The sequence below is a fragment of the Marmota monax genome, unplaced genomic scaffold (assembly GCF_021218885.2).
Source record: "Marmota monax isolate L192 unplaced genomic scaffold, Marmota_monax_Labrador192_F-V1.1 WCK01_AAM20220418_F8-fsc00018, whole genome shotgun sequence".
In the NCBI taxonomy this organism is placed as follows: domain Eukaryota; kingdom Metazoa; phylum Chordata; class Mammalia; order Rodentia; family Sciuridae; genus Marmota; species Marmota monax.
The window spans coordinates 21,667,892-21,683,385 of NW_026692201.1; the positions used below are offsets into that span (position 1 = coordinate 21,667,892).

The 15,494-nt window shown below is 36.5% G+C and overlaps 1 protein-coding gene across 1 annotated transcript in view; it reads left to right on the top strand.

Annotated features, from left to right (window-relative positions):
* Window positions 1–14,694, top strand: part of Fam81b (family with sequence similarity 81 member B) — a 63,544-nt gene extending 48,850 nt beyond the window's left edge. Inside the window, exons 8-10 of the mRNA XM_046429207.1 lie at window positions 10,104–10,239; window positions 11,805–12,000; window positions 14,384–14,694. Coding sequence (XP_046285163.1) covers window positions 10,104–10,239; window positions 11,805–12,000; window positions 14,384–14,517 — 466 coding nt within the window. The 3' untranslated portion in view covers window positions 14,518–14,694. The remainder of the gene's footprint in view (window positions 1–10,103; window positions 10,240–11,804; window positions 12,001–14,383) is intronic.
* The last annotated feature ends 800 nt before the right edge of the window (window positions 14,695–15,494 follow it).

Genomic DNA, 15,494 nt, shown 5'->3' on the forward strand with positions numbered 1-15,494 from the left:
TTTCTTTAGTGTTCTGTAGTTTTCATTGTAGAGGTCTTTCACATCTTTTGTTAGTTGATTCCCAAGTATTTTTTTTTTGAAGCTATTGTAAACGGGGTAGTTTTCCTTGTTTCCCTTTCAGAGGATTTGTCACTGATAGACAGAAATGCATTTGATTTATAGGTTTTGATTTTGTATCCTGCTAGTTTGCTGAATTTATTTACTAGTTCTAGAAGTTTTCTGATGGAATTTTTTGGGTCTTCTAGGTATAGAATCATATCATCAGCAAATAATGCTAATTTGAGTTTTTCTTTTCCTATGTGTATCTCTTTAATTTCTTTCATTTGCCTAATTGCTCTGGCCAGTGTTTCAAGAACTATGTTAAATAGAAGTGGTGAAAGAGGGTATCCCTGTCTTGTTCCAGTTTTTAGAGGAAATGCTTTCAATTTTTCTCTATTTAAAATGATGTTGGCCTGGGGCTTAGCAGAGATAGATAGCTTTTACAATGTTGAGATATGTTCCTGTTATCCCTGATTTTTCTAGTGTTTTGAACATGAATTGGTGCTGTGTTGTTGAATGCTTTTTCTGCATCTATGGAGATGATCGTATAATTCTTATCTTTAAGTCTATTGATGTGATGAATTACATTTATTTATTTCTGTATGTTGAGCCAACCTTGCATTCCTGGGATAAACCCCACTTGATTGTGTTGCATGATCTTTTTTGATATGTTTTTGTATTCGATTTGCTAGAATTTTATTGAGAATTTTTGCATCTATATTCATTAGAGAAATTGGTCTGAAGTTTTCTTTCTTTGATGTGTTTGTGCCTGGTTTTGGAATCAGGATGATATTGGCCTCATAGAATGAATTTGGAAGTGCTCCCTTTTTTCTATTTCCTAAAATAAATTGAAGAGTATTGGTATTAGTTCTTCTTCAAAGGTCTTGTAGAACTCAGCTATCTATCCATCTGGTCCTGGGCTTTACTTGGTTGGTAGGCTTCTGATGGCATTTTCTATTTCATTGCTTGAAATTGATTTGTTTAAATTGTGTATATCATCCTGATTTGATTTGGGCAAATCATATGACTCTAGAAATTTGTTAATGCCTTCGATATTTTCTATTTTATTAGAATACAAGTTTTCAAAATGATTTCTAATTATCTTCTGTATTTCTGTAGTGTCTGTTGTGATATTTCCTTTTTCATCACATATGTTAGTAATTTGAGTTTTCTCTCTTCTTCTCTTTGTTAGCATAGCTAAGGGTCTGTCAATTTTATTTATTCTTTCAAAGAACCAACTTTTTGTTTTGTCAGTTTTTAAAAATTGTTTCTTTTGTTTCTATTTCATTGATTTCAGCTCTGATTTTAATTATTTCCTGCCTTCTACTGCTTTTGGTGTTGATTTGTTCTTCTTTTTCTAGGGCCTTGAGATGTAAGGTTAAGTCATTTATTTGTTGACTATTTCTTCTTTTAAGGAATGAACTCCATGTAATGAACTTTCCTCTTAGTACTGCCTTCATAGTATCCCAGAGATTTTAGTACTTTGTATCTGTGTTCTCATTCACCTCTAAGAATTTTTTAATATCCTCCTTGATATCAATGCAACCCATGTAATGTATTATTTAGTCTCCAGGTGTTGGGGTAGCTTTTATTTTTTATTTTATCATTGATTTCTAATTTCATTCCATTATGATCTGATAGAATAAAGGGTAGTATCTCTACTTTTTTATATTTGCTAAGAGTTTCTTTGTGGCATAATATATGGTCTATTTTAGGGAAGGATCCATGTGCTGCTGAGAAGAAAGTGTATTCGTTCATTGAAGGATGAACTATTCTATATATGTCAGTTAAGTCTAGGTTATTGATTGTACTATTGAGTTTTATAGTTTCTTTGTTCAGCTTTTGTTTGGACAATCTATCCAGTGGTGAAAGAGATATGTTAAAGTCACCCAGAATTATTGTGTTGTGGTCTGTTTGACTCTTGAATTTGACAAGAGTTTGTTTGATAAATGTAGATGCTCCATTGTTTGGGGCATATAAATTTATTATTGTTATGTCTTGTTGATGAATGTTTCCCTTAAGCAGTATAAAATATTCTTATGTATCCCTTTTGATTAACTTTGACTTGAAGTCTACTTTATTTGATATGAGGATGGAAACTCCTGCTCGCTTCTGCAGTCCATGTGATTGTATGATTTTCCCCATTCTTTCACCTTCAGTCTGTGGATGTCTTTTCCTATGTGATGAGTCTCGTGGAGGCGGCATATTGTTTGGTCTTTTTAAAAATCCAATCTGCTGGTCTACGTCTTTTGATTGGTGAGTTTAGACCATTAACATTTAGGGTTATTATTGAGATATGACTTGTATTCCCAGCCATTTTTGTTTATTTTTGGTATTTAACTTGAGTTGGTTTCTCCTTTGATTAGTTTTTCCTTTAGTGTAATATCCCCCTTTACTGATTTTCATTGTTGTTTTTAATGTCCTCCTCATGGAATATTTTGCTGAGGATGTTCTGTAGTGCAGTCTTACTAGTTGTAATTTCTTTTAATTTTTGTTTATCATGGAAGGTTCTTATTTTGTCATCAAATCTAAAGCTTAATTTTGCTGGATACAAGATTCTTGGTTGGCATCCACTTTCTTTCATAGCTTGATATATGTTGTTCCAGTATCTTCTAGCTTTCAAGGTCTGGGTTAAAAAATCTGCACATAATCTAATTGGTTACCCCCATATGTAATCTGATTCTTTTCTCTCATGATTTTAATATTTTCTTATTATTTTGTATGTTAGGCATTTTCATTATAATCTGCCTTGGTGATTATCTGTTGTGATTCTGTACATTTGGCATCCTGTAAGCCTCTTGAATTTGGTTTTCCAATTCATTCTTCATGTTTGGAAAATTTTCTGATATTATTTCATTGAGTAGATTGCTCATTCCTTTGGTTTGAAACTCTCTTCCTTCCTCTGTCCCAATAACTCTTAAATTTGGTCTTTTTATTTTATCCCATAATTCTTGAATGTTCTGCTCATGGTCTCTTACCATTTTAACTGTGTGGTCTACATTCTTTTCAAGATAATATGTTTTGTCTTCATTGTCTAAGGTCCTATCTTCCAAGTTGCCTAATCTGCTGGTGATGCTTTCAATTGAACTTTTAATTTGGTTTATTGTTCTTTTCATTTCAAGGATTTCTGTTTGTTTGCTTTTTTTTAAACCTCTATCTCCCTGTTGAAGTAACCTTTTCCTTCCTATATTTGTTTATATAGCTTTTTGTCAAAATGATCTTTTGCTCCCTGTATTTGCTCTCTTATATCACCCTTTAATTTGCAGAGCATTTAAATTATGTACATCCTGAATATTCCTTCTCTGTAATTTCTTCTAAGTGCTGGCCATGGATTCTAATAATGTGGTATCTTGATTTGTTTGGGACACTTTCTTTCCTTGTCTGTTCATATTGCTTATGTGTCTTCCCTTCTAGCCCTGTGGAGCTGAGGCATTACTGTTTTCACTTGACAGGCTTATAGTGCCCCTGTAGGGATCCAGTACCTATCCTTTGAGGTGCAGGACAGTGTTATCAGATCCCAATATAAGCAATATGCACATTAAAAACAAATGTTTGCTAATAAGAAACTGGATACCTGGCCTGCCGGAGTTCCAAACTGGGAGTTGCCCCCCACTGAAGATGGTGATGAAGGTGACCCAAGATGGAGGTCCCTGCTTTCAGTAGTGAGGTGTCCTGTTGAGTGGGGCGAGCCAAGCATGGCATTAGATGATGAGTTCAGAGATGCGCTCTCTGGCTTGCAGTGTGTGGCTATTGGCTGACTTCAGAGCCTATGTGAAGTTTTCGGGCGCAGGCAGGCTACTGCACGTAGGGGACTATCTCTGCTGCTGCAGAGACCTAAGATGGCAGTGACCAGGGGAGCCCCACATTTGTAGATGGGAGTCCACACAGAAGTGGCGGCCAGAATTCCTGTTTGTGGGAAGCTTCCAGGTGTCCTGCATGCAAGCAGCCTTGGTGATTTCTGCTCGAGTGGGTGGCTGAAAGTTCTGCCTGGGTGTTGATGGTTCCATTCAGGTAATCCTGTATGGGCAAGTAGTTGAGAGACTTACTCTGACGCTGAGGCCTGAAGCCCTGGACTGGCATGGTGGCTGTGATTCCTGCACAGAAGCAGGAATATTGCTCGCAGAGAAGCAGTATTCTCACTACTTGAGTCCCAGGTCACAGAGCGACACAGAATGCTGCCTCCCTCTGGCCCGCCATCTTGGATCCCACCACCACCAGGTAGTGATTTATAAGAAAAGGAAAGAAAATGGTCAATGAAGCAAATCTATAGACTCAAATCTTATCACTCAACTCTGAAAACATTATTACAGTAGAAATTAAAAACTATCCAAGGCAGGACTCTGCCTCACTCATCTTTGTATCCTTAGCATCAAGCACATACAAACACAAATAGAAACTGATTAATGAATGAATGATCTTTTTTTAGTTGTAGATGGACACAGTACCTTTATTGATTTATTTATGTGGTGCTGAGGCTCAAACCCAGTGCCTCACACATGCTAGGTGAGAGCTCCACCACTGAGCCACAACCCCAGCCCTGAATTAATGATTTTTTGATCACTTAAAATATGCAAGTTGTATTTTGGAATTCCCAAAGGCATTATCAGTAATTGTGAGTTGCTATGCAACTCAGTGAGACCCTGTATCTAAATAAAATACAAAAATGGCTGGGGATGTGGCTTAGTATTTGAGTGCCCCTGAGTTCAATCCCTGGTTAAAAAGAGAGAGAGAGAGAGAGAGAGAGAGAGAGAGAGAGAGAGAAGAGGATAACATTTATAATCATTGAGATTAAATAGTCTGCCCAAGTCATACTGCTAGAAAAAGTCTAATTCCAAAGCTCAAGTTGTTTTTATCAAGTCATATGCCTCCATCTCACAATTTCCACCTGCTAGTAAATGAACTGTGCAGATTACATTTGCTTGGGCAACCAGGAAAGAGGCTGTGAAGGTACTGGGATTTAAGTTCAAGTACAATTTGGAGTGACCAAGAAAAAAATCTTCCTATACAGTAGAGTTGGAATTGCTTTTTAATTAGCATCACTAATTAGAAATCACAGAACATTTAGAAGAAATTAGTTTGAGTTCTACTATATGGGTGAACTCAGTAGAAAAACAATATTTCTTAGGATTAACTTCTTGATTCTTACATGAATTGAAAATCTTAGACTCAATCTCCAGAGATATATAGCACATGATCTATCTTAAGCACTTTTTCAAATATAGTTACCAAAAATGAAAATATCTTCTGTGTTTAACAGTTCAACAAAGACCATTTTTTCAATCCCTGGTTTAAAAAAAAGAAAGAAAGAGAGAGAGAAAGAAAGAAAGAAAGAAAAAAGAAGAGGATAACATTTACAATCATTGAGATTAAGTAGTCTGCCCAAGTCATACTGCTAGAAAAATATCAGATAGTGGTCAAAGTCACTATCTAAATTTTATATATATATATATATATATATATATATATATATATATATATATATATATATATTTTAGTTGCAGTTGGTCACAATACCTTTATTTTATTTATTTATTTTTATGTAGTGCTGAGGATCAAACCCAGGGCCTCACATGTGCTAGTTGGGTGCTCAACCCCTGAGCCACAACTCCAGCCCCACTATCTGAATTCTTAAGAGCCTGCTAGCAAAAACAATTTTCAAGAATTTAAAATCTTCACATCTTCTAAAAATGTTAGTTCAACAGATTGTTGAGTACAGGACACTGGCTTGGGTACATAAAGTGAACTGGTAAAACTAATATAGACTGGAGCTATGTCTATTTATGTATGCCAGTCATAAGACTGGTATTTATTCTGCCTTCATGGTTAGCCCCCTGCTGTGGCCTCTACTGTGTCTATTGTTTCCAATTAAATTTTTCTTTATCATTTGTAACCCCCTTCCTTATAATTGCCCTTGGTGTAAATTTTAGCCTGATTCTGTCAATAGGAAAAAATTTTAAAAGTCTATCAATAGCCTACACATCATCCTAGTGGGGTCTCTGGCCATAAATTCATAACTCACAAGTCTGATTTTTCTGTTTTAGGAAAAATAAAAGACAAAGTCATCCATCCATTTGGAAACAGCCAAAATTGCCCCATACATTGCCAAATGTTCCCTCAGTGGTGCAAAATTACCCCCAATTGAGAAATGGTCTAAATAAAGTGGGAATGTTTGATGACACTTGCTTTGCTATCTACCTGTCTACCTATGTCCAATAAAAATACTCCTAAAACTAATAGAATAGAAGATTTGGGAACTAAATTATGAATGTTCCATGTATGTATTATATGTCAAAATACATTCTGCTGTCATGTATGACTAAAAATAAAACACATGGTAAAAAAAAATCAGTTTAACCATTGGAAAAAAAATTATGAATGTCATCCAAGATAAATTCATTCTTTTGCAAGAGAGCAAGAAAGGCATGTGCATACAGTGTGTGTCCAGCATGTCTTAAGCAATTTCCAATGATATCTGTAAGTTCTATAATCAATAGAATTAGGGCAAACCATGTTCTTTCTGTTAGGGAAAAGTCTAAGCAAAGAAAACCGTTTATAAAAAAAAAACCTTTATCTTTTTATCTTAAAAGGAGAACGTTTTAAAAATGCTTTTGTATTTTAATAAATTACCAACAGAGAGAATATGACTTCTGATTGTTAACAGAAACATGAATCTCCAATTGCAAGTAAACCTTGTAATAAAAGGATCATAAGTAGTAACTCAGTTTTATGACTTTAATTTCATAATTTTAATTACTGATATGCCCTTCTGGAGATATTACTTGAGCACATTTAGTGGTTCCTTGGTTCCTTGGTTATAACTATATAAATAATAAGAGACTAAATTTTCTCATTTATTACACAGGAAAGGTGGGCACTGAAACCTGAATTCTTAATTGAAAGTTTAACTCTTGATTATCTGGGGACTTAACTGTCTCCCTTCATCATAAGTATTAATTAATACTTCCACCAGACACAGGAAAAATAGGCAAATATCAAAGCAGATTAGATTTATAAATAGATTAATAGGTTTACATGTTATGTGTTAGCAGCCCTAATAGATATTATTTATTGAAAAAATTACCCATTTGTTCATTTTAGTCAACAACTATTTATTGATCACTTACAATATTCCAGGCATTATTTGTAGCAATGAACCAAACAAAATTCTGTTTTCATAAAGCTTCAATTCTAGTGGAGAAGCTAGCATACAAATTAGTATATATCAGAGGGCAATGGGCATTTTAAATAAAAATAAAAGTAGGGTAAGGGAAAAGGGGATGTCAGGTAAGAAGGGGTCCTTTTTAAGGGTGGTTAAAATAACTTTTGTGATAAGGTGGCAGGCGCCAGTGGAAATTCTGAAGGAGAGTGTTCCATAGGAGGAAACAGATGGCTCACGTGAAGTTGTCCACTTTACAGTTGGTGAGCTTATTTGTCTGAGATTCAACAGCTGTTGGCCAGTAGCAGAGGTAATTGGGAATCATTAGATTAAGCACAAAAAGAGAAATGAATGTCATCTTCAAAGTTGGGATACCCACCTGAAACACGATATGCCTTCTATATCTCTTTGGGTCAAAAATAATGTTAGAATTCAGAAGGAGTAAAGATGAGAATTTAGCTCTTATAACTAATTTAGCTATTGGAAAATTAACTCACTTTTCCCATTCCTTGGTTTCATCAACTAAGTCAGGGTTTCCTCAAATAAGTCAAAGTTTTTCATTACTATTGATATTTTAGTTGGATAATTCTTTGTTGCGGGGCTGTATGCAATCCAGATGTTTAGCAGCATCCCTGGTTTCTAAGCACTGGGTGCCAATATCACCTCCCAGTGATGAAAATCAAAATGGTCTCCAGACATCACAAAGTGTCCTTAGAAGAGGCAAAATTGTCTCCAGTTCAGAGTTACTGGTCTAAATTAAAAGGGAAAATAATTTGATGGCACTTTTCTAATTATGAGTCCAAACACTTTTTTAGGAGAGCAAGAGAGGCATGTGCATACAGTGTGTGTCCAGCATGTCTTAAGCAATTTCCAGTGATAATTATCACATACTAAATTGTCTGTATATATTTGCCTGAACACATCAGAGTGCTTATTACTGTTATTGTAAGTACCATACCTTGTAAGGTATTCTGAATATTTTCAATAATGAACAACATGCATTGTTTCTACCAATCAAATCATTTTGCCTATTCTGAAAGGAATTGAAATTGACATCTTACCATGAGCAAATCACATATAGAAAACATACATATGAATTACAAGTACTCATCCCTCATCTCTTGAGAGACCTGTATCTCTCAAGTCATTTCAGATCTGGAGTCCCCTTTCTGCCTAAACCCTCAGTCACTCTACAGGGATGTTTTAGACTGATGGTACATGTTTTCAAAACTTTTAATCTCTATAATAATTTTTAAAAATCCTTCATTCTCTGTTATTTAATACTCCTATGGTATGTCATCCTGATGCCAGCAGTCCCTTTCTGAAAGTCTATTACTTCTATTTTTTGTTTCACATGAGTAAATCAGTCCCCATTTAAGCAAACACAACACACACACACACACACACACACACACACGAAATCCACTCACATATATCCACTGGTGGCAATGGGGACTGCACTAAAGATTTCACCTGAGACAGAGACAATCTAAAGTTCAGTTTGAACACTGCTTCCCAAGGTCCTCTTGGGGGTCTCTCCCCCTCTTCCTCTGACTTTCCTCTCCTCCCCAAGACAATGCAGGTTCTTTCTGCGCTATCCCCTCCCCAACTTTAGAGTGGCACTTTTTAGAGCACGAATCAGCAAACTACCACTCTTAGTCAAATCTGCCTACAGCTAAGAATGGATTTTGTGCTTCTGAATAATTTCTTTAAAAAAAGAATTATACTCTTTCCACTAACTTATACTTGTCTATCTAGAATACAGGTTGTCCATTCAGCTGGTCATTTGCCAGGTGTGGACTTAAGTTGCTGGGCTTGCAATATGAATTGCTATCCCCTCATTGTGCAGGTCTGTGTGGAGCTTTAATCACTACATGTCTCCATTTCTATATTACATTAATATTGGCTCATGCATATAATTACCTGCTGCTGATGTAGTTCTCCATCTTAAAGTTTTAGAGTGGGTTAACCAGTTCATTACATCTTAATTTAATAACAAGCATTACTGTAGAGTGATTGTATATAGGTATCTGTTAGCTGTCAGGGTGTGTTTTTTTTAACCTGATGTGTGTGTGTTGGGGGGGTAGGATTAGGAAGGTGAACTGTTCAGGAATTTTCTGCACAAGCTGTGCATAAGAGCAGATAACTAGCTGTGCTCTGGCATTAATCCCAGGAACCACTAGCAGTAGTGGGGCGCTGCCAATCTACCATGAGCACAGGTGCCTCATGACAGACATTACTAGCATGTTCAACTGCATAATGTTCTGGCACTGTATTTTGAATGACATTAATTTATTAAATAAATTGTATACATTCAAAAAAAGAAAAGAATTATATTTCATTTCATGAAGTATTATATAAAATTTAAGTTTCAGTGGGTATAAATAAAGTGTGAACAAAATGTAGCTATTCTCATTCGTTTCTGTGTTTTCTATGGCTGCTCTTTTGCTGTAATGGCAGCATTGAGTGGCTGCAACAAAGACCACAAGGCCCACAAAGCCTAAAATATTTACAATCCACCCTTTACAGAAAAAGTTTGTCTACCCCTACAATAGAGACACCCACCCCAAGTGATTTATCAGTGTTTCCAACACACATAATGAGCCCCAGGCCCTGAGGGAAATTTTGCATGGATAACATGCACTTAGGTATGGTGAGGTTTTTTTCCAAGCCAGCAGTGAACCTGTCACTGTGTGTATATTTCAGGGTATGCAGAGAGGCATAGCCAGCAGCTAGACTAAACTTAAGCCCAAGTGGCCCCAAAGTGCACTTACCTTGCCTCCTCATCTCCCACATCACAACATAAGTATTGGCTAGATACACTGACTTACAGCAGACTTTTCAACATTAAAATTTTGTTTTATATTTCAATCCACTCATTAAAACAGAATCAAACATTTTTCCTTAGATTCAATTCACTTTCAAATAATCTGTACGAAGAACTTGAGAACAATCAAAAATGGGCACAAAGTGAGTTCATCAAACACAGAAAAGACCACCTGAGCCATACAAATGAATGTCTGATGGTCCTGCAGGAGAAACTGGTAAGAAGCTCTTATTTCATGAAGTAGAGCTGCATGGTAAATGTCTGGATGTTAGCCACGAGTAAAGGTCTGGAAGTTCACCCTTCAACATTTATAGCATCAGTAACTTCTTTATAATTTTAGCACTGTAGGTTCAACAGCCTGTATTCTGGTCCTGTTTACTATACCCTAACTCTGTGAATCTGCGTTTCTCTGTTCAAAGTTACCTGAAGTGATTTTTTCAAAAATACAGATTGTCACCCCAGACCTAGGGAGTTAACTCTCTGGGGCCTTCACTGGAATACATGATCTTAGACAATTATATTGGATGATGCTTAGGCACAAGAAATCTTGGAAACTTCTGCTCACAAAGTCATTTAAAATCTCTGGAGATCTGTCAGTAGAACAAAACTTTTCAAAACTCTTTTTAAATTGTGTAAAGAAAGCCCCAAACTTTGAGGTGAGGTTACCAAGGTTTATGAAAAATATATTTCCTTTAGGGTTGCCTTTTCCCATTGCAACCAGCACATCGGGAAGGCTGAAAAGGGACATCAATGCTGTCAGTGGCTGCCAGCCATGAAGATGATTCAAAAAAGATGATAACTTCAGTAAAGGAGTTTTGGGCAGCTCAGTAAATAATGTCTCTCACCCCCACCCAAGTTTGCAAATAACTGAATGAGATAGGAGTCCAAGAGGTGGAGATATTCATAACAACATTATCACTGAGAAGGGGTATCAAAGTATGTGCAGTCACATCAGTAGTTGTCAAGTGGGCCTGCTAGATTTTTACCCTCAAGTTAGGTAAATTCCTCTGCTAATTACAGGCAGCACTAAGTGACCTTGTGGGTTCCCCTGCTGACAGAAGTCTCTTACAAGAAGAGAGAGACGAATCCACCCTTCCTAAGGCAAGGCAGGGGCAAAAAGAAGAGGGCCAAAGGGGCCATGACAGTCTGTCCAGTTCCTGCTCCCAAATTCTCTGTGAGGAAATGAGATGAGAAGCTAATTAGCCTAAGGCTGCTTCTGCAGTCTACACCCTGCTGCATAATAGAATCACTTGAAGAGTTTTTAAGTGGTATTAACTCCTGAGCTCCATCATAAACTTATTAAATCAAAATTTCTAGAGGTGGGGTATAATCCAGGGGATTGTAAGAAATAGCTGGAATGGAAAGTCACTATTCTTGCTAAAGTGTGTTGATGTGGATATGAAGTTCTAGGGAATAAGAACTTCTGGCATTTAGGAACATGCCAAGGAGCTCAGGGAAAGCCATAACTGAATCATCTTCATTTGCTACACTTCTTTAAACACTAGACTCAAATTCCAAATCCTTAAGGCATTTCAGCAAGACCAGAGAGAGCCCTCTTATTTTATTCTATAGCATGTAGAATCCAGAAACTACAAACAAGGTCAAACAAAAAGAATTAATTCTTACACCTGGAACACAATTTTAGATATAAGGAGTCTTGGTTTGAATTTTCATGCTTAACATGGGAAAACAAATATGTTAAAAACGTTTTCTCTAAGATGAAATATAAATCCACATTAGTATTCTTCTCTGCTGAGTTTTATCACATGATCTCGTTTCTAGGAAAAGTCTGAAAACAAAATGGAAGAAAAAATGTTGCAGCTTTCAAGCAAATTAGAAAATTTCATTAACTCACAGAAACAGGAAGCAGAACTGAACAAAGTAAAGTTTGTAGAAAATAAATTGTCCAAAAAGATGAGCCAAATGGAAAAGCACGTCTGGGGTGAACTAGAGAAAATGCAGAATGAATATCAATCAGGTGAGTAGATACCTTTTATTAAGGAAAGAATAATTGTCCTTTCCTGTCCAATTGCTCAGAATTTTCTACTTTATACCACTGGCCATGGAACAATCTTGTCATTAGTTACATCATTATGTATTTAATCTGGCTTCCTAAATATCCTGTAGGATGTCAGCATACCATCAGAACATGTAAAAATGAGTCAACTTTCTTCATTCACATTGGGTAATGTCACAATCCTGTTGCTGTCCTGAGATTCTCATAAATCCTAGACATGGAAAGTCCTTAGAGATCACCAAGACCTGACTTGTTAGGTATATTATAAAATTAGGAGCCTAAATCAAATGTCCCTCTCATCGGACTACAAGTAATGAGCCTAGACAGATGTCAGATTGGAAACTTGACCTTTAGAAGTGAGGAAGAGATGAATTAGCAGAGTCCAGTATAATGACTGCTTTTCCTCTTAAGAGGCTAATGGCAGCAGTGTCAAGCTGAGCTAACATCAAAGAGGATTAATTTGAAAGGCTCATCTAATTTGTCAAAAGAAAAGACATGGGATAGGTGCTGTGGAGCAGCCATCTGCCTCAAATCACAATTCTGAAGGAATTACCAGGAACCAGAGAGGTTCTTGTATAGAGAAACTCCAACCCATTCTCTATCTTCTAGATCTCAGAAAAATTCACATTTAAATTCCATAAAATTTTGGTCCCATGGAGAGATGCAGTGGAGGCGCCTTGGGAAGACATCACTGTTTCATTCTAGCAGCTGTTTCTGGCATATAAGTAGAATTTGTTGCCTGGAAATATAACCCTCACAACCTCCATTTTCTACCACCAAGTCAAAATAATGAATTATCTAGCCAGGAATCATGTCCCAAATCTAACTGGTACTTAAAAATGGCCTTGCTTTCGCCTTAACTCTCAAAGATTTAATTTTACTCATCCCACTGGTACAATCTCAGGATTAGCTGAAGAGAAATGTACAATCTATGTGTTTCTACATTTTACCAAGTAGGAGTTCTAGCAAAAGAGGACTCCAAATTAATGGTCTGCTCCTTTATGCCTTTAATAAAAATGTGTTGAGAAGCAACTATGTGAACGGCCTCAGTGAATACGAAATGGGCTACACTTTAAGAAGTTTGAGGTCTGATAGGTCTGTGGTCATGAGTGATTAGCTATGTATAAGAGGGACACAAAGTGCTGGGAGGGAAGAGGGAAGCCACTCTTTTATGCCTTTCAAACCCGCTATTCTCAGAGAAATTCTTAAATCTCATCAGTGGTATTTACCTTCAACTTGGTAACAAGAATTTTTCTTTTTAAAAATCACACAGGGCTTGGGATATAGCTCAGTTGGTAGAGTGCTTGCCTCACATGCACAAGGCCCTGGGTTCCATCCCTAGTAACACACACACACACACACACACCACACAAATCACACAAGTGCTGGAGATTAATGCTCTGAGGTGTGGTTGGTAAAGATTTTCTCCCATTCTGTAAGTTCTCTCTTCACGTTATTGTTTCCTTTGCTGAGAGGAAGATTTTTAGTTTGAATCTATCCCATTTATTGATTCTTGATTTTACTTCTTGCGCTTTAGGAGTCTTGTTAAGGAAGTCAGATCCTAAGCCAACATGGTGAAGATTTGGGCCTACTTTTTCTTTTATTGGGCTTAGTGTAAGGAAAATTAAAAGGGACACACAGACAAGATACAGAGGCAGGAAAGAAAGATGGCAGAATGGCAGAAGGGCCAAGCTGCCAAGCTTTATTTATATCAATAGGTTGCTTTAGGTCATTAGCATCATTGGTACATATTGTTCACTGCGTCATTAGGCAGGTTACAGACTTAGCAACATTATGCAGCTTATTCTTCAGTTGCATACTACATTGCAATGTGCAATGTTTGGAGCTTTGTGTAGCTCTCAAGAAAGTCCATTGTATAAAGTTAGTTACTGCTATGTGGGCAGGTTCTTGTGGTTGTCTAACAAGAGAGTTCCTTTATTCCCAGGGCCTGTGTGCCTGAGATCAAGGTGGAGGCTGCTAAGACTCTAATACAGAGTTTCCTCATGAAGGACATTGCTACAGCAGCCAGGCATCCTGTGTCTTTGCACAGAAGTTTTCCCAGCAGCCAGGCATTCTGTGTCTTTGCACAGAAACTTCCTAGTCACCAAGCATGCCACAGTCATGAAGCTATCAGAGACCTCAATCTCAAACACAGAACCTATTATATCCTCAGATGAAATGGATTTTGTTTGTTTTTAAAAGGGTTTTAATGGAATTTAATGTACTTTAAATTAAACAATGATCAATTATGGTAGGAATTCTAATCTGCCAATTTCTACCAAAAAAAAAAAAAAAAGTTCCAATGCATTCTTTGATATATATGTATTCTCTTTTTCTTTCTCAGGATTTAAATCAATTCATGACTCTCTCAACTCCCTCCAACAAATACAGAAAACAAAAATGGATCTAGAGAAATATAAAGTACAGAAAGACATAAAGAAATTAAAGCGTAAGATTGTGGAACTCCAGGAGGTATAAAACTTTCCAGTCTTTTTCTTTTTCACATGCTAATGGAGCAATCTGTTAGAAATAATTGTGAATAAGAAAGTCAATATCTCTATGGTGCTTACTGCTTCTAATGTCTCTGTATCTCTTACCACCATTTAAGAAGATGAAAGTACCAGGGAAAAACAATAAAGAAGCTTTATGTCTCCATGTCTTCAATGTATTAGTGAAAAAATTAAGGAAAATCTTCACACAGATGCCTTTTCTATATTTTTATTTACCTACAAATTAAAAAAGAACAATGTTCTTAATGTACACAGATGAATTAAGTAAGGCCAGATGTAATACATCAAAGAATGGCAGGAATATGGCAAATTGAACTATGGAAAAACCTGTCTGAAAATAATAGCCACTATACAGTTATAATTCACTACCTATATGAATTCAGTCCATTATTGCCAAAATATTTCAATTTTTTAAGAGAAACTTCTCCAGTTTTTTATTTTACTGGGGGCAGGTACTAGGGATTGAACTCAGGGGCACTTAACCACTGAGCCACATCCCCAGCCCCATTTTTTATTTTATTTAGAGACAGGGTCTCACTGAGTTGCTTAGTGTCTTGCAATTGCTAAGGCTGGCTTTGAACCTGTGATCCTCCTGTCTCAGCCTCCCGAGCTGATGGGATTATAGGCATGCACCACCATGCCCAGCAAACTTCTCCAGTGTTAAGCATTAGTATCTAGTTCAATATGGTTCTTAATTTATGAAGGAAATATTTGTGGAATAGGTACATCTAGTGGGTTTTCAATCACAACTTCTTAAAAAGCATTTTTGTAGTTGTTAATGGACCTTTATTTTATTTATATGCAGTGATGAGAACAGAACCTTACACATGCTAGGCAAATGCTATACCACTGAGCTATAACCACAGTCCATCAATCACAACTTTTGACACAAAGATTTTCATTTTATAACAATCCCAATGTTCATAGAAAGTTTAGAATGTTCAA